At 35.6% G+C, this 25,370-nt stretch overlaps 2 protein-coding genes across 10 annotated transcripts in view; one reads left to right on the top strand and one right to left on the bottom strand.

Annotated features, from left to right (window-relative positions):
• Positions 1–1,455, bottom strand: part of CEP57 (centrosomal protein 57) — a 44,550-nt gene extending 43,095 nt beyond the window's left edge. For 4 of the 6 annotated variants that reach the window (XM_015115501.3, XM_077964225.1, XM_077964226.1 and 1 more), the window contains exon 1: positions 595–862. In XM_015115501.3, the coding sequence (XP_014970987.2) occupies positions 595–639 (45 nt within the window). In that variant the 5' untranslated portion in view covers positions 640–862. Of the gene's footprint in view, positions 1–594; positions 863–1,199 lie in introns of those variants that run through there. The other 2 variants (XM_077964224.1, XM_015115503.3) reach the window with 1 other exon arrangement.
• Positions 1,456–1,539: 84 nt separating this feature from the next.
• On the top strand, positions 1,540–22,424 carry FAM76B (family with sequence similarity 76 member B). 4 transcript variants are annotated; one of them, XM_077960454.1, is made up of 11 exons: positions 1,822–1,951; positions 2,356–2,479; positions 2,785–2,849; positions 3,677–3,731; positions 5,092–5,247; positions 8,160–8,359; positions 11,543–11,590; positions 11,782–11,862; positions 12,516–12,648; positions 15,432–15,533; positions 19,732–22,411. In XM_077960454.1, the coding sequence occupies exons 2-11, from the start codon at positions 2,471–2,473 to the stop codon at positions 19,819–19,821; spliced, it is 939 nt and encodes a 312-aa protein (XP_077816580.1). In that variant the 5' UTR covers positions 1,822–1,951; positions 2,356–2,470; the 3' UTR covers positions 19,822–22,411.
• The last annotated feature ends 2,946 nt before the right edge of the window (positions 22,425–25,370 follow it).

Genomic DNA, 25,370 nt, shown 5'->3' with positions numbered 1-25,370 from the left:
TCGCCTCTCCAAAATGGCATTTCCACAGTGAAGTTCCAGTAATTCTAGGTGGCGGGAAGCGCGCGCTCCGGCTACGAGGATCACACAACGAAGTTCATGCGGACGGCAGTGGGAGACACTGCAGGGATAGTTAACAGCATAAGCAACGACTAGTAAGCGCTCGAGAGACGGCGGACTACTACTCTGCAGCTGTCTCTTAAAATCACCGGCGCGCCTACCTGCTCTGGCGAGTTTCCTAGAGGGGCCGCTGAACTCACGTGACCAAACGAGCTACGTTTTCGCAGGCCAGGGAGTGGGCAGTTATCCCAGTTGGGCCTTGAGAATGTTAGGCAACCGGGGTTGCTACGCCGAAAGGTGAATGAAGGATGGGGAACAGAGACGGCCAGTCTCCGTTCCAGTTTCACTGGAAGCCAGAGGGTGCAGTCTCGACAGAGGAACAGTGAATGGAAGCTTGGGGAGCGCGGGGCAATCTAGGCACTCCCGCCGTCCTCCGGAATTGACTCAGAAGCTGGACTGACAGAGCCCTGAAAGTGAGGAAACTCAAAGAGGCGCTTGGGACCGACGTGGGGACCACTCGCGCCAACTGCTGCTTACCGACAACTGGGAACCAGAAGCCGCAGAGACAGACGCCGCCGCCATCTTTCAGCCTGCCCAGGGGGGGTCTCCGCACCTTGGGGGCGGTCTGGGTTCTCGTGCTCTTCTCCAAGACTCGGGAGCCGCCCACCAGGGGCGACCCTGGGCTGAACCCCTGATGGAAAAGGGCAACGGTGCTGGTGCTCGCCTTGGAAACCCCTGCCACACACCCCCTCAGAGCAGCCTACGCTCACACCGTACACAGAAAAGGCAACACGTCCTAACGGACGTCTTCCCTAGCCAATCAAAACAGCAGGCGTCTTTTAGTAGCAGGAGAGAATCCGCCTCTTCCCTGGTGACGTCACAAGGTAGCGCGTAACTGGGCCTGCTGGGGGCCTACAACGCCGCGGGCTACTGGCCGGCTCTGCGGGGATTCTACGGTGGGGCGGGCCTCCTCCAGTAAGAAGCGTGGGCGAGTAGTGTTGTCGCCAGTGGCAACCGAACGGAGTAATGGAGATAAAACAAAAGCGAAGGCGAAGTTAAAGCACTCCACGAGTTCCCTCGGATTAAACGCAGGAGAGAGCGTGAGTTTGCCTCGGGGACGCCTCTCCAGGTGAAGTACTTACCTTTTGGCCAATAACAAATAGGATTAGGAGGGACTTAACGACTTAGTCCAATAGAAAGCAAGGATAAAAAAGTTGCGGCAGAGAACGAGCCTTTCGCGAACACTTGCCCAATTGGATTGGGGCGCTCTCACCCAAACCTGGGACTGGCTGTTAGAAATAGCCGCGACCGCAGACCTTTGGGCGGGGCAGGTTCAAAGCGGATTTCGCGCGCTGAGAGCTCCGGGCTCTCATTGGCCGGCGACATCCTCCCTTTGTGGGCGCTCCAGGCGTCGCGGAAGTTGGAGGTTGGGAGGAGCCACCGAGTGACGCGTGGCCTCCGCAGCCAATCAGGGATGGGGAAGGGAGGCCGAGAAGGAAGCGGATCCGCGGTCGCGCAGCTAAACAGCAACCCCTACCCGCTTCGTCTCCCTCCGCCGCTATCGGGGCCTAAGCGGGAGCGGCTGGCACGGCGTCACTGGGTGGGCTGGGGCGGAAGTGGAGGCGGAGGGAGACGGTGGCGTCGTCCGCGGGGCCCTGGGCTCTGGCGGCGAGGCCCTGGTGGGCGCGAGGCAGGGGGAGGGGGAGGAGGAGGAGCCCGCGGCCCGGGCGGCGGCGGCGGGTCTCGAGTTCTCCGTAGGGCCCCGCCTCGGAGCGGGCGGCGGCGGAGGAGGAGACTGAGGAGCAGGATGGCGGCCTCGGCCCTGTACGCCTGCACCAAGTGTACCCAACGCTATCCCTTCGAGGAGCTCTCCCAGGGCCAGCAGCTCTGCAAGGTCCGTGGCCTCCGGGAGGAGGGCGGGATGGATGTCCTCGGTCGTAGCCGGAGGGGGCCGGGTAGCCGCTGCACTGCAGCCCCTCTCTCTTTGCCGGCGCCTCGGGGGTTTGGGAGTCTGGTGTCCCCGCCTCCCCACTCGGGGACCCCTTTTTCTGGGGGCTTGAACATCAGCTGGGAACGGCCCCTGAGAGGGAGGCAGAATCGTGCCCTCTTCCAGGAGGCCCGGGCGGGTGCCGAACCCCGTCAGCGTCTGAGGGGTCTCAGAGGTGGGGTTGAGTGAGGCAGCCACCTGTCTATACCGCAGAGACCCAGGGGTGGAGATGTTTTCATCTCGGTTTTCTGCCTGGTCTGTCCTCTTCTTCCACCAGGAGGCAGGGGACGATTTTTGCACTTTCTTGCTAGGAACCCGAAGCCGCAAAGCTGATGGCATCCTCCTTCCCTGTCCAGGAAAGCGAAGCGACTGGTTTGGGAACAGAATGCTCTGATTTGGAGCTCCTCCCATCCCATTAAAGCCAGGATGCTGTCTGTGAGCAACGGTGCAAAATAATAAGTAGTTTCACATTTAACCAATCCTTGAAATCGGCCCTGACAGCTTTCTTAATTTGTCTGTAATATACCCCACGTCTACTAAAGACAAAGACACCTATGCCTTCCCTGAGGAATTATATTGTGATTGGCCACTTATATGATAAAGCATCCAGTTCCTTACGTTGGGGCCAGGTTTTATCAATATTTTAGACATTTCACTAGGTTGGGTAAACAATTTTCTACCAGAAAAGTGACATTTGGGACTTTCAGATAGATACCGACTAATGTATTGTCTTATTACAGGAATGTCGGATTGCACATCCTATTGTAAAATGTACTTACTGCAGATCAGAATTTCAACAAGAGAGGTTTGTATACTGAACAGTTTTTGACTGTTAAAGACAAGTGTTGTCTGTATGGAATATTTGGGGGTTGTAATCCCATATTTTTGTGAAAGTATTTTTAAAAAATGGTTTAGCCCCAGAAATTTTAAGTTGTAAACCTTTTATACATGGTGGGAGAGAATGTTGCCAAAAAAACCAGGGGTTGTTAATTTACCGTTACACTTTATATGAGACAGAATAAATTACTACGTGGAAAATGTACAGCCTTGCTAATGAAAATGCAAATGTAAACAGTTACTGTTACGCTAAAAAAAAAAGGTAAAGCTTTAATGGACCTGAGGAAAAGTCTGTAGTGTTACCAACTGCCGTCCAAGGGTGAAATGTAGTAATTTGTTACATGGAAGAGGAGTAGTACGTAACATTTTTAACAGTTACTTCTGCTCTGAGAGTATATACAGAAAGTAGCCTCAGAAAAGAACAAATAATTTCTTCTTAAATAGGTGTGGGCATTATAATGTTGGACAATAGCCAAGTGGAAGGTTAGGTAGGCACTGGTATTGTAATGCTGTGCATTAATAGTGGCAAGTGTGAAGATTTTGGAGCTATATAGGAAACATTATGATGTTTTGTATACAAAAAGAAATACACAATAAAAATGTATAAAAATATTTGTCTTAAGTTAATTTGGGTAAAACAACTCTGAAAAGATCCTTGTGTTTTTGAGAAAAATCTGTGGTCCATATTAGAGTAAGTTTTAAGTACTACAAATCTTTGACTCATTTTATTTTGGCATTGTGCTAATTGCTTTAGAAAGCTACATAAACATGATATATATACAATTTCTTTTTCAGCAAAACTAACACAATTTGTAAGAAGTGTGCTCAAAATGTGAAGCAATTTGGGACGGTAAGTATGTCATGTTTTCATGTCATTGTTACCAGTTAATATTTTTCACAAAGCTGGACCTTTTAAAAAGTACATACTGCTGGCCGGGCGCAGTGGCTCACGCCTGTAATCTATCACTTTGGGAGGCCAAGGCAGGCGGATCACGAGGTCAGGAGATCGAGACCATCCTGGCTAACACAGTGAAACCCCGTCTCTACTGAAAAAAAAAAAAAAAAAAAAAATTAGCCGGGCATGGTCGTGGGCGCCTGTAGTCCCAGCTACTCCAGAGGTTGAGGCAGGAGAATGGCGTGAACTCGAGAGGCGGAGTTTGCAATGAGCCGAGATCCTGCCACTGCATTCCAGCCTGGGCAACAGAGCAAGACCCCGTCTCAAAAAAAAAAAAAAAAAAAAAAGATGTACTGCTGTGCTCTTATGTATTTCAACATACCATATTTTATGAAAGAAATCTTCCATAGATATTTTGATGGAAAGGTGACAACATTTAAAAACAGTCAAATTATATGCCTGTTTTACATGTATTGAATATCAGTGTGAAATTTGTGAAGCTATTCTTTAAAGATTCAAATATAGCAAATTCTTGGTTATGGAGAGCTTATCCATGAAGTTTGCGTGATCAGACTTTAGCCCACTTCAGAACGACCTCTTCAGAACTATTTTTATAAAACAGCACAATTCATACATTTTTTCACAGAAATCATGACCCAATCCTAGTACAAATTGTCTTATATGTATACTACAGTCATTATAGGTATATTATACCAATATTATTTATTATTGTTTAAAAATGCTAACTTTAATGCTTTAAACTGTCCTGAATCATCTTTTGAATATCAAAGAAAATCAAGGTATGTTTTTATAGTTTATGTTGAATATGCTTGTCCCTATTTTTTTAAAGTTGAAAACTCACAGTATATATTCCTTACATGATTTGTACCTATATGTGATGAAAAGTTAACATTTTTTAAATAAATGATATGGTCACTAAGCTAACTAGGATATTAAATTAGTAGAAGTACATTTCCTCAAATTCTTGATTCATGAGACTTCTATACATGTGTACCTTTATTTTCATTCTTGGTAACCTTTTTGTGTGTAGTTTTTGTGTTATCTAACACTATGCAAATCACAAATCTATTTCTCATGATCTTAGAGTAATAGTTTCATGACTAGAAATAAATATTAGTTGAATGCATAGAAACACCGTAAAAGTTATTGCGTATGAAAGGGTAACAAACTTGACACAAAACAAATTTTTTACCTGAGTTTTCTTAATTCCAGAAATATGTCTAGAATACTGGATATGTGCTATGCAGCAAATATTTAATGTTTTTAAAAGTCTCAAAATATGTATGTTTTTCAGCCCAAGCCTTGTCAGTACTGTAACATAATTGCAGCATTTATTGGTACCAAGTGTCAGCGTTGCACAAATTCAGAAAAAAAGTATGGACCACCTCAGACCTGTGAACAGTGCAAACAACAATGTGCTTTTGATCGGAAGGAGGAAGGAAGAAGAAAGGTATGCTTTGTTTATGTTGTGACATCTTCTGGAAATTAAATGCCAAACAAGTTAGAAATTATGATTAATACACTGCCGAGACAGGATTTATTTTTTAGGTCCATGAAAGCAAGTAGTTAGATGAAAGTGCAGGAATAGTGAGTTTTCTCCTTGTTTGCATGATACATAGATTCATGTACTATACTTTAAAAAATATTTTATGATGGCTATTCTGTACTAGTTGGCTATCCCACATTTGGTTCAGGAGATTTAACTAATTTTTATTAAATAACTCACTTTACCCTTTTGCTGGTTACTTGACATTGCTTGTGTGAAAAAGATACCTAATGGCACATTGGCACATGAAATTCTGTTACTCTTGTGCCTTTTGATACAGGCTCATATTTGAAACTGTTGTTTGTTTTTGTCTACCTGCAGTGACTTAATGTAATAAGTGTATGTGTTCATGTGATAATTCCTTTGCCGATCAGCATTCACACAGGCCTCCTGTTGCCTATCAATTTTAGTTGATTTAGAGAATGACTACCGCTTTGAGGGGCTTCTTCAGGTCTCCCCACAGCAATGTATGTACCGCGTTGTAAGACATGTCCCACCAGCATGACTGATACATGTACATCATGAAATACTGTGAATGGAATACATGTGAACAAATAGAAGATAAAAACTTGATACTATTTTTAGAGGGTTAGTCAGTACTTTCGGAAAGTCTCCTCTTTTCTTTGACACAGGTACGATTGATCCTAATTATTTGTGGTAGGTCTTTAAAGTTCCCACAATGAATACAGTAGTACTCACCTTATCCATGGGAGATACCTTCTAAGACCAGTGGATGCCTGAAACTGGGGATAGTAGAGAACCTTACTATGTTTTCTTCTGTACGTACATGCCTACAATAAAGTCTAGTTTTTTAATTAGGTATAAGGAGATTAATAAAAATAATAAAATAGAACAATTGTATTAGCATACTCTAGTTACAGTTACATAAATGTGGTCTTTATCCCTTAGAATACTGTATCATATGTAATATTTTTAGACTAAGGTTGACCATGGGTAACTGAAACTGTAGATTGGGGGAGTACTGTATTGAAGCATTGCCCAGGAGAAATATAGGATTAAGTTCATGTCTCCAGTAATAATATGTTGGTCAGTTGATCCAATACATAACCTTATTTTGTTTGTGTTCCTGTTTTGAAGATATGTCATTTAATATATACTGTTGATTGGCTGGGCATGGTGGCTCATGCCTGTAATCCCAGCACTTTGGGAGGCCGAGGTGGGTGGATCACGAGGTTAGGAGATTGAGACCATATTGGCTAACACGGTGAAACCCCGTTTCTACTAAAAATACAAAAAATTAGCCAGGCGTGGTGGCAGGCGCCTATAGTCCCAGCTACTCAGGAGGCTGAGGCAGAGAATGGCGTGAACCCGGGAGGCAGAGCTTGCATTGAGCCGAGATCATGCCGCTGCACTCCAGTCTGGGTGACAGAGCGAGACTCCGTCTCAAAAAATAGATATATTATATACATATTTATAATGTGTATGATATATATGTTTATGTAATATATGATATATAGCACATATGTAAGATATATATCACATATGTTGCGTATATGTTTTATATATATGTACACACACAGTCGATTAATTGCATTCATGGCCAACAGCGCTAAGAGTGCCTGAATATAACTTATGTAACACATGTATTTTCTCTGTAAGACACATCACAGCCTTCGTAGCTTTCTTTTTCTATTTTTAAGTTTGGTGGTACATGTGCACTTTTATTATATAGGTAAACTTGTGTCATGGAGGTTTGTTGTACAGATTATTTTATCATCCAGGTATTAAGCCTAATATCCATTAGTTATTTTTCCTGATCCTTTCCCTCTTCTACCCTCCACCATCTGATAGGCCGTAATGTGTGTTGTTCCCCTCTGCGCGTCCACGTGTTTTCATCATTTAGCTCCTACTTGTAAGTAAGAACATGCAGGATTTGGTTTTCTGTTCTTTTGTCAGTTTGCTAAGGTTAATGACTTCCAGCTCTATCCATATTTCTGGAAAGGGCATGATCTTGTTCTTTTCCATAGCTGCATAGTATTCCATGGTGTATACGTACCACGTTTTCTTTATCCAGTCTACTAACGATGGGCATTTAGGTTGATTCTATGTCTTTGCTATTTCACATTACAACTTTCTTGAGCCTAGGAACACTATACAGCACTTTGGCATTACTCTTTGGGACGGCAAAAACTCGAAAAACATAGCACTAAATAGACTGAAAAGGATACTTGTCTGAGAGGTGAAATAAGGCAGAGCGTCACCTTGTTCCACCTCAGCTATGAATGTATGCTATTGGGTGGCACAGATTTTTGACCACTCTGTGTATGTGTGCAGTGGCCACAAAAGTGCTGCAAGTCTTGATTTTTGGGTTACAGATACATTTACTAAGTAGGCAAATACATGAATAGGAAATGCAAGAATAATGAGAGGCAACTGTGTATGTCATTTAGGTGCTTCTGTTTTTCTGTAAATTTACAATACTTACTGTAGTGAAAAATACTTTATTAGTAATTACACAGTGATTTAAGAATTCAGCCTATATGTCTTGGAAGTATATCAATTTATGCTTATTCTTCTGGAATAAGAAAAAATGTAACTTTTTCTTCAAATTAAAAATGCCTCAAAACTAATGGAAATCCGTATGTCATCCTCATCAGTTTTATAAGTATTTTCCCAAGTTTCAGAAAAGTCCAATTTTATTTCTATTTTGCAAAAAGTCCGTGAATATGTGCATACATGCATTTGCACATATTGCATGTGAAATATAGGTGGAAGTTGGGTGGTTTATCTTACCTGGTTTCATTTACAGCCAGTTTATATGGGTACATTTAATTTACCACGTGTTTTCTTAAAAGGTTGATGGAAAGTTATTATGCTGGCTCTGTACTTTATCGTACAAAAGAGTTTTACAGAAGACGAAAGAACAGAGGAAGAGCCTGGGATCTTCACATTCAAATTCATCATCTTCATCTCTAACTGAGAAAGACCAGCATCATCCAAAACATCATCACCACCATCATCACCATCACCATCGTCACAGCAGTAGCCATCACAAGTAAGTACTTCGAAATCATATTTTAAAAACTCATCCTGGCATTTTAATGCCATTTATTGGTGTTTACTTCTTGCAAATGTTCACTATGTGCTAGTCTAGTTTCTATTTTACACAGTAAGCATCTTGAGTGTCTAAGGCTGTGTCTCCATTTTATTCAGTGTATAATGTTACCTACATGGAATATGTTTAGCTGTTTACCTTAATAGAGATAAGACATTTAGGAAATTAATATATAAAACTAGAACCATATAAAGTCAAAATACAAGTACATCAGTTTTAAATAATTTATCAAAAGCCTCAGTATTCTTTTTTTGTTTAAATAATTAAGGTTTTATTTGAAAAATTATAATTTATCTTAGTCGTCAATTTGTTTTAATAAAAACAAACCAAAACAAACCAATGACTGGGTTTGGAGAACATATTTTAATACTATAGTTTGTTACTATGATAGAAGCATTTCTAATCTTTGTGGTCCCCAAAATATGAGAAATGTTTTTAACTAGTGATACTTTGTGTTTTTTCAAACATATATTTAGGAACTCTACTTAAATACAGACAACTGTAGTTTTCCCTCAATATGTTTGAGGGATTGGTTCTGGAACCCCCTCATAGACCAAAATTTGCATATACTCCAGTTCTGCAGTTGGCCCTGTGGAGTCTGCCTATAGGAAAAGTTGGTCTTCTATGTATGCAGGTTTCACATCCTCCAAATACTATATTTTTGATCTGTATTTGGTTGGAAAAAAAAAATTCCCATATAGGTGGTCCCATACAGTTCAAACCTGGGATATTCAAGGGACAACTGTACTTGATTTTTAAAGTGACCTGTGCGGGGAGTTATGTAGTAGTAGTACCTTAACCCTTGATGTGTGTGGTATAAAGGTTTTTTAAAATGCAGTTTTAGTCTTCATGGAAAAATCAAGAACATAAAAATTAAACTGATAAGCACAAATTAAAATAGAAAAAACAGGGACATATGGCATGCCCATTTTCAGAAGAATTTATTGTTTGTTCCTAAATTTTTCTGAGTCTTTAAAGTTTCAGATAGTTATTTAAAACAGAATTTACAAAAAACGGATGCCCACCTCATTTTGGAACACATGCAGTATTTTAGGGATGTAATGTAGTTCTAGCTAAATAGTAAGATTTGTTCTAAACTGTATTCAATCACCTATTAGATTATGAGGTTATGTTGAGGTTAGTGATGTTTAATTCTACCATGTTGTTGTAGTGCTGTCTAAATGTAGTGGTAGAATAAAATGCCGTGCCTTCTCTTCTGGCTGTTTTGAAGAAATCTTGTGATCTTTACGTCAGAGTATCTCAAGAAGCAAAGGAATATAAGTCTACATTGTTTTTGCTGCTTTCTTTAAGAAAAAATATGACAAAATGACTATATACCATAATAGCATACGTCAGACCTACTCCTGAGACTCCCAAAATGTCTCCTTTTCCTATTTACAGATAAATTTGTCTTAGCATTATATAAAAGGACACAATCAGATTATGTTTGTGAAGATTGAAGTATGTGACAGCAACTTAATTTTTTGAAAGAATGACAGATTTCAAAAAGAAAGGGAAAGAGAACGGTATTGAAAATGAAAGTCTTCAATTTTTTACTTTTTGTTACTTACGAAATACAAACACTTTTCTATTTGATGATTGTTGACCATTTGATGAACAGTTAGTTTGTAGGGTCCTATCTTAAGTTCAGTAGATCAGAATGAAAATAAGGAGCATTCATATTGTGATAGATGGTGATCGGCAGGGGTAGGGGATGTGATTCTAAGGTGGCACTAAGGTGGGTCTGAATCTAGGAATGGACAACCTTCAGAAAGCTAAGATGGGAATTCCGAGTGTTTCTGTCAGTCATATTAATGTGATTATTATTAACTTGAGATATGGTTAGTGCTGTTAGTTCATGTATGGCTTGTTGTGCTTATAATGAAATTTGTGAGGGGAAAAAAAAGACAACTGCCTTCCTCAGTAGGATTTCCATTCATTCACAAGTAAGAATAACTCAGTTGATGGAATTGTTGCTATTAATATTTTTTTCCCGACTTGGTACTTGTTTACAGCTGAGTCTTTAGGTCTGTTTTTTTCTTTTGCTTAAAAAACTTCTACAGCTGAACCAATAGTAAATTTTAGACACAGGTGAACATGTGTGTATATATATGTGTGTATATATATACACACACAGGTGAACATGTATATATATATGTATATGTCTATTTTGTATATGCTAGCACTGTACTAAGTGCTTTTACGTATATAACTCATTTAATGCTCATATCAGTATAAGGTATGTATTACATATGAGGGAACCAAGGCTGGGGATTTTAAGTAATTTGCATAAGGTCACAGCTCAGATCTTCTAACATCTTCTACATTGTATAAAAACACGGCATGTGGTTCATAGAAGATGCTCTCTACATGCTGAGTGAATAAGCTAGGGGTTAGTGAAGCATTGACTGATATGCAAGTTTAGGAGGAAAAAAGTGTAAGATTTATGGTGAATTATAAAGTGATTATTAGTATTATGACAAAATAGAAAAGGAGTATTACAGTATTATGAGTAAAAGTAAAATCATTTGTTACTATGAAATTTCTCAATAGTTTCAGCGTTAACTTCTCCAGATTACTAAGTAAAGAGAGATCTACGGACTTTGGAGAGGATTCTTAAGAAAACTGGGAAAGAACCAAAGAAATCAATATATTTCCCCTTTTAAATTGATACACTATTCTAAGCAACTTGAGTTACTCCAAAAGAAGAATCTTTACTTTGGATTATTAGGAAAGCCTTAACTTTAAAGATACAAATTTTGTGTCTGAAATAGTAAGGACGGGCAAAGTACAGTGATACCTAAACTTTATAATCTTAGAATCTTGTTGTGGTAGTTTTCGTGCTTGTGTAACCCACCCTTTGTATGATATTAAATTGAACTGTGGAGATCCTGATTAAAAAGAATTCTTGAAGAACTTAAGATGGTTAGTAGTCATTTGATTAAAATTTGTCTCATCAGAATGTGATTTATTCAATATATATTAGCTTAGTCTGAAAACTTAAATACCCCTTTCTCTGAACAAAATATTATAAACATAAAATGTGTATCCATCAAGAATGAATGTTAAATTTAGATGTACTAAATAAATGTCGTTATTAGATGTCATTTGTGTATTTTTCAGAATCAGCAATCTAAGTCCAGAACAAGAGCAGGGACTGTGGAAACAGAGGTAAATACATTGCTGTATTTTCTGAAGTATTTTGAAATGTATGTTTATAAATGTGATATCCCTTCAACTTTGTTACTTAAGACTTACCAAAATCAATATTTTCAGTAATATTTTAGGGGAAGATGAATAACTTATCATTTGCTTTCTCTGTCCTTTTTACTCTAACTATTCTTATTAATGTTTGGTTTCAGCCATAAATCCTCTGCAGCAATTCAGAATGAAACTCCAAAGAAAAAGCCCAAATTGGAATCTAAGCCATCTAATGGAGATAGGTAAAAATGAATTCTTTTAGTGTTGTGAAAATTCAACTTAGTTGAATAGTTATGGTTGAATGCCAGTTATTACTAGATAAAAAAAAAAAATAGAAACATGTATTTTCTACATTGACTTGAGTCACCTAGAAGAATAAACATAAATTAGTTTAAAATTTTTAGCTTAATTTTGGCAATAAGAAAGTGGCACTGAACTATGTTGTTCTATTTGGGAAATAAATTTGGGTTTTGAAGAAACAAATTTGGAGAACATTATTTTTATCTTTATTCTTCAGTGAAACACAAATCTAATTGTGATATTTTAAATTGACCTGCCTAGAAAATGTTTTTAGATTAAAAATATTATGAGCGTTACTTTGTTTTAGTTCATTAGCCAAAAGTTTGCTGATGTTACTGTACAAATTGGCTGCCTATTGCTTTACACTAGAAGTATTGACCCCCTAAAAGCTAATACTGAATTATATTTCTGCAGGTGTATGTAATGTGTGCCATTAGTAAGGTAATTTGCCAGTTGCATCCATTTCTGTCAGGTACATATTTTTTTGCATTAGCCTTAAGGATGTTTGTGGAATTGTCTAATTTATGCAATTTGAACACCTGCTAATTTTCCTTCTACTTCATTTAACTGTGTTTTACTTTTTTCTTTTTAGTAGCTCTATAAATCAGTCAGCAGATAGTGGGGGAACAGACAATTTTGTCCTTATAAGTCAACTGAAAGAAGAAGTGATGTCACTTAAGCGTCTCTTACAGCAGAGAGACCAGACCATTTTAGAAAAAGATAAAAAGGTAAGATCATGGTTCATTGAAGCCTGGTAAGAATTATGTGTTGACTGTTGCTTGATAATCACAAATTTTATTAGACTTTCTTTAATAATTTGGTAATGTTTGTTGGTTTGTTGTGCATGATTTTTATAAGACAAATTACAACACCCCCGCCGCTGAAGCCGTCTGATGAAGATAGGTAAAAGTGGTCTTTCAGAATTTTAGTTCTAAGAATTAACTGAGCTTAATTAGGATAGTAATTTCTAAACTTTAATTTTCAGTAAGCATGTAATTTAAAAATAGGTCTAATACCTAATAATTTAAAGATGAGATGTAAATGGAATATTTTTAAAACTTTTTTAAGAATGTAGTTTGAATAGTCTTTGATATTCCATTAATATATATCAATCCAAATCAAATAACTGCTGAAAAGTAATGGTATGGGAATTTCCTGTAATAGTAATCAGCAATAGATGTCTAAAAGGTCATTGTGTAGGAAATAAGTGTACTTATTGGGACTTTATCAGTTAAATCAAGAAGAATATTAAAATATGTTCATTTAGTGAAAAGAGGGATATTAACAGAATTATAGAAGGATTTAAGGTCTTGTGCTGTGAAATTAGGTTGGCATAATAGTGGGCAGGCATGGAACAGGAAACAATTTTGAAGTAATTTAGCCATGCTTAGATTCAAATCCCAGTTCTAATATTTTCTGTGTGACTTAAAGCAGAATGTGTAATTCTTTGGGCTTCAGTTTTCTCATTTAAATGAGAGCATTAATACTATCTCAAGTGATGGTTGTGATGATTAATGAAAATGCAAACTATTTATTATAGCTCCTGGTATGTATAAGTGCCCATAGGGGCTATTACTGTTTGATCATCTTTTGTACTTGTTTTATGGTGCCAGACAATGTAGTTTGACCTGTATCAAATTTATTATGCAGTGGAACACTAAAATCATTTCTTTTAAAAGAATAAGACCTTATTACGAATACATATATGAATTATATCCATCTCTGAGTCTGTGCTTGAGTCTGTGCTGAGTTGGCTTTTACTTCTGGCATTCAATAATTTTTGATACATTTTCCCACACCTTGATGGTTAGTGGGCTTAATTTGTTCTAATACATTTGTATCTTACTTTAAGCAAATTCAGTACATGAAAATTAGGAGTGCCGTATAAGATAAAAATAGAATAGTTACGGGTGTCTTTGTCTTACAGTTCTTTTTGATTGACAGCATTTTTTAAATTAATGAGCCTTTATGGAAATTTGTCCTGTGTACAAAGTTTTAGAGACAAGCCAGGTATATCTGCATTAGCCTTGAGAAAAGTTGAATAAAATGCCGAGTTTACTGCAAAATAGCAATGATTTCAAAACCAAGTAGTAATCAGTTATAGAATATTGACTGTTAGATTTTTCTTTCCTCTCTAGCATAAGAGGTACTAACTTTGTATTGTGCAGTTAATTGAAGTTTTCTGCTTTTGTTAGTGTTCCTCTTTAAAAAAACCAAAGCACTAATGGGGATTGAAATCAGCATTGTTGTAAGGAAAATCCTAATTGTAGACCTAAAATAACTATACATTTGCAGCTTTTTCTTATTAATCTAAGACGACCAAGTTATTTTCCTGAATTGATTTCACAAAGTTATTCAATGACTTCTAGAGCCAGACACTGAACTAGATCATGACGATACAAAGATGAATAAGACATAATTCTTACTTTCCAGAAAAGTTCATAGTCAGGAGGCAACTCACAGTGTGGTGAATAGAGTAATTGTCTTAGCTGATCTGGTGTAAATTGGCATTTCAGAACAGGAAATCTTTTGTGATTAGAGAAAGTTGAGAGAGAGAGAGAACTTAGTTATACTTTGAATTGGACAAAAGCAAGAGTTTTTTTTTTTTTTTTTAATAAGAATATAAGACTCCATGATTTTCTCTATTTTTGCTGTTGTATGTCTTTCAGTTTACTAGATACTGGGTAATTACAAAGGAGAATGTGTAAACCTTTAAAGCTGGCATAAAGAAAAACCTTAAAAAATAAACTGGAGTTGCTTCTGCATGGTTCTAATATGAAATTACATAATAACTTATTTAGTTGGAAGTCATGAGATATTATACTTTTACGTATGTCATTTATGAAAAAATTATCATGTAGCTTTCTTCCTCAAAGCACTGATTTTTTTCTTGTATTTGTCTAATTTAGCCCATATTTTATAGTAACCTTCTTTCTTTTCTCATTCTGTGTTGTATTTCTGTGCTGTGTTCTCTATTTTTGCCTCAGGTGTTAGGTGGTATTGTGTACATAATCCTGGACATAAATTAAAAAATAAAAACAGTGTAGCTTTTGGCTGAAAAGACTATTCCTTTTTGTATTACCCAGTGTGAAATTTCTTTCTTTAAGCATTGAAAGATTATTTTACCCTTAAGCTAGTTTAAATGTTTATTTTGTTTTTACTATTATTGAAGTACATTTTTAAATGAGGCATTTTCCCAGTTATTAGCTGTTAAGCTTTTTTTGTTGGCATACCAGTTGCCAAACTATTTCCAGTCAAGCCATGTTTAGGAAAAAAAGAAAATTCAGAAGTTTTACTGATGGTCAGGTATTAACATTAAAATTATACTATTGTAAAGCAGATAGACTTCATCATTTCATAAAACAAATTTTAGATAGCTTGTACAATTCAGGAAACAGGAGTTAACATCTTCCACTTTTGTAATGAAATGTGAGTTTATTGTGAAAGTTACTTAAATTGTGTGTATGTGTGCAAATATATACATATATGTCTTTTTTCTTTAATCTCTCAGTTAACTGAACTAAAAGCAGACTTTCAGTACCAAGAGTCAAATTTGAGAACAAAAATGAACAGTATGGAGAAAGCTCACAAAGAAACTGTGGAACAACTTCAGGTAACTACCATCATTTACGTAAAATGTTAGGCAAGGAGGGCCACACTTGAGTAATAGCATTCGTTGACTTAGATTGTTATTGGTAGCCCTATTTTGTGCATAGTTGGTGCATTTCAGTTTTGATTTTGACTTTATAATCATTTTTGATCTTGATCCCATTAGAAATTGTTGTTTGAAATTACTTAAAGTGTGATTCAGTACTTTAATCTTGAAAACTTTTGCCTCAACTTCAAGTGGAGTTTTTGGAGGAGGGTATCATTGGAGTATGTTCAATTGATTATTGGGCTTAGAGCAAAAAATTAAATATCAGATTCATGAAACTAAGGTGAAAAGCAGGTCTTCAGTAGCAATCATTCTTCGTATTAATATTTCCTTCCAGATAATGGGAAGGTAGATGGGTGTATAAAACCAATTCTTAAGGACCTCGAGTGGCAAAAATGTATGCAAAGCAAGAGAGTTTACTTAACCTGCGTACAGTGGTTTGCAAAGTGCCAAATAGGGTTCTGCTAAATGCTAACAGGTAGTGATCCACCTGAACCTCAGAGTGCTGCAAAGTAGCATTTTAAGTATACAGAACAACTCAATGGTGAAGTCAGGAGTCACCACAGTAACAATCTGATGTCTGGCATGCAGAGATGGTGAACATCCAACATGGGTATGGAATGCTAACTATATTAAGCTTGTTCTCATCTAGGTTTCATAAATTTAGAAATTGGACCACACTAAATTAATTACATGTTCTCTGTGATTTATATAGTGTCACATTTGTAGAATTAATCTTTAGTAACAAAATTTTTAAGGTGTAAGAAATTTTAAATGTTAAAAGAATAGAAGATGGCAGCACACAGATTTCAGACTTGGGAGAGTACAGCTTCAGAAGGAAGGAGTTACTACTGCCCTGTTTCATTTTGTTTTTTCACATTGTAACACCAAGAGATATTTGCTGTTCCTTTCTTTTGGTTTTGTATTGTTCATACTTCTTTGCAAGTAGCTTAAATTAGTAGGGCTTAGGAACTTGCTGAAATTCGAGGTACACATTGTCTGGTTTTAATCCCTATCATACTATTATAAGATTGTTGAAAGGGAACCTCATGTAGAACCTGGGACATAGTAGGCATTCAGATAATTTGTTGACTAAGTGGTGATTTATGGAAATGCCCATATCATATATCAGATTCTTATATATTAATGTTTTTATCCACCAGCAAGTATTATTTTTAGTTTTATGTTATTCCTATTTTTCTTATTCAGTTATAAATGCTGAATGGTTACCTGGAACAAAATCTTCCACCTGATGATCCTTGATTTAATGTAATGTAACCAAAGCTCTGAAGTAAATCCAGAATGAGATAACAGAATAACTGCAAGAGGTTCTTAGATATGTTTTAACTTAGTGCTCCCCACTGTTCAAAAGAGCAGTTTGTGTTTTGGTTTTTCTTTTTTAAAATCATAGTTGCAAATACATGGGGTCTTCTTTGACTTAGCCTAATTGATATCTTAAGCCTACCTCCTCTTGGTAACTGAAGTTTCATATAATGTAAAAGTAACTAATATTTAAATTTTGACATGATTTTACATATGCTGTCTTACTTGTTACAAAAACTGAGTTATGTGATATGCCCATTTTACAGAGGAAACTGTGATCACATAGTAAACAGTGACATAGAAATCTCCATCTTCTGACTCCAGTTTATCTTTACTTTTCCCTGTTCTACACTAGTTCCCAACACTTCAGGTTCCTCAGGTTTTCTATTTCATCCTTCCTATCAGGCCACTTCCCTGATTTTTTTGTGTTATAACTAGAGACAGTCTGTCATAGCCGAGTACCATCTTTTTACCTCACTTCCTTTGGCAACCAATGGTACTAGTAGGATTCTTTACTGAGGTGAGGAAACAGGTAATTTTTTTTTAATCTTTATGTAATAAGGAATTGAATCCTGTGACACAAGATGGATCTTGCTCTAATAGCTAGTAAAATACTTTTAACTACCAAACCTACGACAAAACACGGAACATCACATGAAAATATTATTCAAAATGTCACCCCAAAATACCCCAAATATTGAAAATACTAAGATATCAAGTAAAAACTCTTATTCACTTAATTAGGTAAGTCGTTAAGAGGAAAAGGGACCTAACATCTGAGTGCCTTCTGTGTACCAGGAACTGTGTTAGGTTAAGTGTTTTATATATTTGATAAGTTCCTTTAACTCATTTTGAGTTTGGATGGTGGAGTTACTGTGTTACAAATGAGAAAATACGCTCCAGGTTATGTAGCTGGTTAGTAAGCCAGGATTTAAAGCAGGATCTGTGTAATTCTTAATTCTGATGTTCTTTCCTTTAGACCAACATGTCTAAACTTTAAAACTTAGCTTTCTTAAGAGTCTGTAAAGAATTTCATTGATTTTCTTTTTTTTTGGCTGGCTGCAAAATGAAGTAATTTTAGGATAAAAAAATTTAAGTGTATATATATTGAAATATTGCATTATAAAATTCATTTTTAAGGTATTCAAATTAGAATAAATTTGGACTTGTACTTAACAATTGTGTTAATTTACCTTGAAGACTTCTTTTCTTATGTAATTTATTAAGAAATATCTTTATTAGTGATATAAATATATTAAAAGCAAATTGGAAATTAGCTACTAAAGCATTAAATGGAAAAATTGCTTTGAAGACTTAATGTTCAAATTACTTTATTTTGTACTTAAAATATGAAAGTTATAAACACTTTATTTCTTGATTGAGATAACTTGGAGATCACAATTTTAACTGTTTTGTATCAGTATAAACATTTTCACATAAATATAACTTACAGATCTAGTGGAGATCTTTTTGAGTCAAATTTGCAGACTCAAAATTTGAAATTGATACTGAATTTGAAATTGAAGTTTTTCATTACCACCTTAGTTATTAATAACCACTGAATAGGAAAGTCCTATTAATTATGCATCTGAACATAAAAAATGATTTAACTTGCACACATAAGATAGTACTGAGAATATTTGCATTTTGGAGGTCATGGGTGTTAATTAGCAAGAGTGATTGGAGAAGGGTGGGGAAATGGAAGAATAAAGTTTGAAAAAGGTTATTTCATGAAACCACTTTAAGATGGCATACAGAGAAGGCAGAGTGTTATCTGGCCATAAAAAGCTAAAATTAGAATAAAATATGAAGTACTGAGGTTAAAAAAGTCTTGTCTAGATAATAAAAATTCCTGAAACCTGTGAAGGAAAATGGTGTTAAAACATAAGTCAGAGGATATCTTTTTAAAATGTGTTAATTTTAGGGGAGTACTCTATTTTCATCACTTTCCCCATTTTGGTTCAAACTACAAAAATGCTTGATCATTAATGTATTTGTATATATAGGGATCCTTACTTATCTAAGTTTCCACATTTAAGAGACTGAATAAGGTGACAGAGGCAGTCAAAATGTGAAAATATTGACTGTACTTAGACATTCCTCCTCACTAAACTAGTGATGGATGGACATTTAGTAATGAAATTCAAGTCAGATGATGAAATGAAATTTTGAATCTTTGCAAAAATTCAAGCTTTCATGAAATAGGAAACAATGATGTGGAACTGTATGTCAGATGACTGTATAGTAATTAAAGTAAAAAGAATGAGTGGTTCTGATAGGTGCTTTAAAAAAAAATTGAGTATCATTGGGTGCATTTGGCAAAGTAACAAATTCAGAGTATTTTTTGCAAAAATGACCTCTTATGCTTGTTCTACAAGAGAGTAAACATAGAAGAAAGATCTTATACAGCTTGCCAGGAAATATTCCTCCCAAATCTTGATTCATTGTTTGATTTTATTAATTGTAAATTACAACTTATTTTCATAGTTTTCATGTTTTTAAGATGAAGGGCCAACACCTTTTCCCTTTTAAAATTTAGACCTTCTTTTAAGTGGATTCACTTCGTTTCCTTTTTTGTAACCAATTGTGCATCTTTGGACAACAATTATATTAATAATGACATTTACAAAGCGGGATGAACCAATCTAGAATTTTCCTTCTGCATGTTCATCCTTAAAGAGATGATTGTAAATGTATCAACTCTTTCATTTAATGTTAGTGCTTTAGTGAAACATTTATATAAATGAAAACAGTATTAAATAAGTAATATTCTTCATCATGACTTAATAATAATTCAAACATTTTTAATCTTGAATGTTTTTGTCTCCCACAGGCCAAAAACAGAGAACTACTCAAACAGGTCGCAGCATTATCAAAGGGTAAAAAATTTGACAAAAGTGGAAGCATACTAACATCTCCTTGAGAAAGTAATTTGTTTAGCATTTCTTCTTACAATGTAAATTTGGGGGAAAAAATTCTGTGAAGCCCTTAAATTCTGTGTAGTAGAAAAATATTTTTGCACACCAAATGAATTGGTGTGTTTCCTATTCACTTTTGTAATTGATATACAGCATTTTTTAAGTTGTAAAACATTGAAATAAAACTTCAACTGGTTTGAAGTAACTTTTTAATTATTTGATATCCAGGAACTTTTTTGCCAGCAATAGTATTAAACAGTTGTAAAGGAGTGCATGAGTAGTGCTCTTTATAAAACGCAACATGCAATAATAGAGTAGGTATGGTTTAAGAAGTCAGAGCAGCAGGGTTTTTTTGTTTTGTTTTTTGTTTTACACTATGCTAATTTCAGACAAACAGTTTTCAATTTAGAAATACAAAACTTTTAAACGCGAAAAATGGCGAACACTGGTTTTTTGGGAATTGTGTTTTTACTTTGCATCACATGAATTTAGGAGAAAATCATGGTGCTTTTATTAAATGAACTTTAGATATATGTAAATTTGTTTTTTAAAGTTACATCGTTAACATTAGTAACCTAGCATTTTCATTATTGGTATAGGAATTACTGTTTATTGTACAGTATCTAAGGTAAAATGTGTTTCTGTTTTGTAAAAACTACTGTAGATTTTTACTTACAAGTGCCTTTTGCCACCTAATGTTTTTATTTATAGGAATGCTGATCTTTTGTACATACAGTTTGTTTTAAAATCATGTTTAATAAATGTTTGTATATAAATGCATATGTACAGAAGCCTATTTCAAAAGGAAATCAAAGTTGCTAGTAAAATGTTTGAGATTACATTAAGAACTAACTGATAATGCATATAGATTTTAGAAAATTTTGTGATTTGTTTCTGTGTGATAAGGGAAGCTGTTGGTCTTTGAATTCATTTAATTATGTCAAAATAGTTCCCCAAAGAGTTAATTTTAAGTTGCTTCTTAAAGAGTAATTTTATTTTTTTTGTCATACGGCTTCATATTAATATTTTGTGAGTTATGTGTTTTGCTTTTTTATAAAATTTCTTTAAAATTGTAATGTTTCTACAATGATCCATATATCTGCTTTCCCTGTGTGTGGTTATCTAAGTTAATATTTATGTACACCATACTTAATTTGCAAATTTAAAGCAATCTGAAAATTAATCTTTTTAATCCAGTCTGTGATAATCTTTGAATAAATTGGAATCTACTGTAAGATTCAGGCACTATAAGTAAATTGTCCCAAAGTCTTTAAAATTGTCTATAAAAGGTTAAGGTAGGGTGGGATAGGTTATGTGAAGTTATTGACTAATTATATTCTGATCCAGCGGTTTTCAGCCTGAAATGGAATTTATCTCCTAGTTATTATCAGTTCAGAGTTTTAGTTTGATTTTAAAGTATTGCTAGATACACTGTATAGAGTGAGTTGCTTCTCTTAATAATTTATGGGCAAAGATAAATTTGCTTCATGTAAACCTGTTACTGAATTTATCAGTTTTAAAGGTTTTTATACAAGCATTGATTATGAATGTCATATCAAGATTGGCTTTCTTAAGAACGTATGATTGAAACAATTTTTTTAACATGACGTGTTTCAGTAGACTGTTCTTATAGTTGCTCATTATAAAGTGATACCAAATAATTCTTTGTCCATTTTGAAAGCATAATATAGAGTAATTTTCAAGTGATAGAAAAAGATTCAGTTAGAATCTTGTAAACTAAACCAGTTTATTTTTATGGGATCTTCATGTAATAATTTTCTTAAATTTAGTACTCTCAACCATGATAGATAATGCCTTAACATGGATTTTAACGTTTGCAGGATTTGCTAAATTGATAAGATAGTTACTACCTTTCTTTGAAATTTGTAATGTTTTATATTCTTATTTCATAGCCATTTGTCAGTCCACAGTGGTCATTATGGTTTTACTTTGTGATAATTCTTATACCTTGTTGGAGAAACTACAAAAGAAAGCTGTCCTCGTCCTTCCCCTTAGCTAACATCAAAATTAAAAATAATATTAATGTTAGCCAACATTAAAATGAAGTTTGGAAGTTTAATGTTAGCTAACATTAACAGTCTAATAATTTAGCTTTGTAAATTCCAAGGCTAAAACCCTTTCATGGGCTTCACAGTATTTAATCCTAATTAAATACCCTTCTTTATTCCATGACCTTATTTTTATAACTTAAATTTTTTGCAATTGTATAAACTAGTTATTCAGTCCCAGTCCTGGATCTCTGTAGTGTTTTGACATAATAAACTGATATTCTTTAAATGTGGACCTGTAAGGAGATACTATGGTGTGGTGTATTGTGCTTTTAGCCTGTTTTCCACTATTAATTAGCATTTACCAGTGAGAGTCATTTTGGCTTAAGTTATTTATGTATTAATAGCCTGTGAATATTGCAGTCCTTTTTAGATTATATTGGTCTAAATATGCATTCTGCAGTGAACCTGTTAAGCTGTTCACATGTATAGACTATTGAAATACTGTACTTGTACACATCTGACTGTTGACATTTTGTACTTTTTTCTAGATCCAATATTTCACAATAAAAAACTTGTCAAAGGCTTTGCATTAGTTTTCAATGGCTGCTGTAACAAATTCCCACAAACTTAGTGTCTTAATACAACAAAAATTAATTATTTTATGGTTCTGGAGGCTAGAAGTCCAAAATCAGGTTTACGGGTCTAAAGTCAAGGTATTGGCAGGATTGGTTCTTTCTGGAAGCTGTAGGGGAAAATCTGTTTTCTTGTCTTTTCCAGCTTCTATAGCTGCATTCTTTGCATTCTGTGAGCTCATTGACCTTTATCTTCAAAGCCCAAATTGTAGCATCTCAAATCTCTCTTTGCTGTTGCCATCATACCTTCTCTCTCAGAGTGTCTCCCTCTGTTCCCTCTTATAAGAACCTTATGAGAACATTATTGGCTCCACCTGCATGAACAATGTAGTTTTTCCATCTCAAGTCCTTAACCTATCACATCTACAAAGTCCCTATTTTCATATAAGGTAGTGTATTCACTGGTTCCACGGGTTAGGGCGTGGACATATTGGGGGACCATTATTGAGCCTACATAGCTTCATCTACATTTTGCCCCCTTTTCCAGTGTGAAACCCTGAAATAACAAATACATGAGAGAAGGGGTTTAGGCCAAACATTAGAAACTATTTTCCTGTCTGTCCATTCAGACCACTTCAGTGCGATAGTTATTTTTCCTGGAAGAAATAAATTTGCATCTAATTGAGCAAGCATTTCAAGCTATAGTTAAAGTTTTTGAAAACTTTGGATGACTAGTACCATGCTAGGTTGTTTGATACATTAAAAGTCGAAGGTGTGATTCTTTCATTTATAGACTAGTTGAGCAGATAAAGTACTTGGGGAAAAAATCTGGAACCTAACTTTGGTATTATAAAGTGTAGTAAAAGCTAACAGCTTTTAGCAAGGGCATTCCGAGACTTGTGGGAAAGATGTAGTCACTTGTTTCTCAAATGTTAGTATACATCAGAGTTACCTGGAGGGCATGATAAACACATGTTGCTGGACCCAGTTTTTGATTCAGTGGGTCTGGGATGAAGCCTAAGAATTTTCATTTCTAAGTCCTCAGGTAATGCTGCTTCTGGTCCAGAGCTCACATTTTGAGAACTACCATTTTAATATTTTCTGCATTTCCTATACAAACTATACCCTTGGGTAGGTAAGTAGTAGATGGGGGGTAGTTTCTCTTTAAAACATTCTAATGAAAAAGGAAGGATGGAATTGCAACATCACTATTTTGCAACCTCTCACGGAGATAAGGATTGGCCAGCAGCTGCTGACAATACACAAACACATTCTTAAGTGCTTTCTGATGGAGGAATACACTGCTACCTATAAAGTTTTACCAAAAAGAATAAAACCTAAATCTGACCAAGCATCTACCAATTAACCAAAAATAGAAAGGATGGAAGATCATATTGAGTGACACCAAAAGGATACAGTTGGCACAATTGTTCAGTAAGTTGCAAGCAGGGGAAATCAGTGGAGGGAGAACCGATAGCATAAGAGGTACTTACTATCAACCAATCACAACATGTGACCCTGATATGGATCTGGAATCAAGGAATTAAAAATTTTTAACGTGTATGAGAACCGAAAATTTGAACACTGGTTATGTAATGATTTTAAGGAATTACTACTCAACTTTTCAGATGTGATGGTGTTGCAGCTGTTTTTCTTTTAGAGTCCTGGAGACACCTACTAAAATATTTACAATGAAATGGTATGATGATTGGTATTTGCTTCAAAATAATATAGGGAGGGAGATACGAGAATATAAATGAAATAGGATTGGGTGTGAGTTGTTGCTTTTTGAAACTGGGTGATATTTATTATACTATATTTAACTTTTGTATAAGTTTTTTCATAACAAGAAGTAACACTGCCACCATCACTCCTGCCTGCCAAGTTATGCTCAATTTAAACAACACATGCTGATTGGAAAAAAAATATGCACAGTACAAAACTCAGGAGAAAAAAGAAAAGACCACTCACAGTTCTCCTAGGCGACATACTTCTTTCTGTTTTGTATGTTTTCTTGCAGTATTGTAATGGCTGTGATCATGCCACAGTGTAATTCTGGTTCCTGTTTCCATCCTTCCTTTCTCCCCCTACTTAACAAAAGCAATTTCCACACTAAAACAACAGCAATTATTTGTTGTCATTTCATAGCTGTACATGTAAGGCATTTAAGATGACTTTTTAGTGTAATGTCTGGTTTCAAATCCCACTTTGCCATTTGCTACAAGCTAGGTGTCTTGGAGGCATACTTCTTAATATCTCTGAGTTTCAGTTTCCTCATCTGTGTAATTACAGAGTTGTTAATGAACATTAAGGTAAAGTATTAATACACAAAGCACTTTACATAATATAATAGATTTATAATATATAATTGTTTTATTTATTTTAATTAAAAATAATACATAAAGGTAATGTAAAGGCTAACTGCCTTTTCAACTTTCGAGCGTGTCCCTTGATGCAGTTGATGAAAATTCTATTAGGATTGATTAATGGCTTCATAGTTTTCAGCTATGGAAACCTTTTTTTATTTTTTAATAAAATCTTATCAAGAGTCCCGATATATAAAACAAAAACTGATATACTGGTTGAAGTCGAGGCAAGGATTGGTATCCCTTTCATAGTAGGATCAAACATGGCAGATGCTGGTACTGTGTCCTTGATGGTGCTACATAATTTAAATGTCACAGTTACTTGAATTATATCTGAGTTTTTGCTAATTTTTAATTGAGAATGTCAATGAGTGGTATCTTACTGTATAGACATTTTCATTTCAGGGAGTGAATTTCCTGTTTAATTATCAGTTGAACATGTATTATGTGCTATGCATCAGTCACTATGCTAATTGCTACAAAGATACAAAGAAAAATCTTATTCCCAGGAGCTCATAATCTAAAAGAGACAACTGGGTAAATTATTGCAGAAAGTATAATAAAGTACAGATATTCACAAATGTTTACATTAGGGAGGGACTTA

Source organism: Macaca mulatta, chromosome 14 (genome assembly GCF_049350105.2).
Source record: "Macaca mulatta isolate MMU2019108-1 chromosome 14, T2T-MMU8v2.0, whole genome shotgun sequence".
Taxonomy (NCBI): domain Eukaryota; kingdom Metazoa; phylum Chordata; class Mammalia; order Primates; family Cercopithecidae; genus Macaca; species Macaca mulatta.
This window is presented reverse-complemented; position numbering and strand designations above follow the sequence as displayed.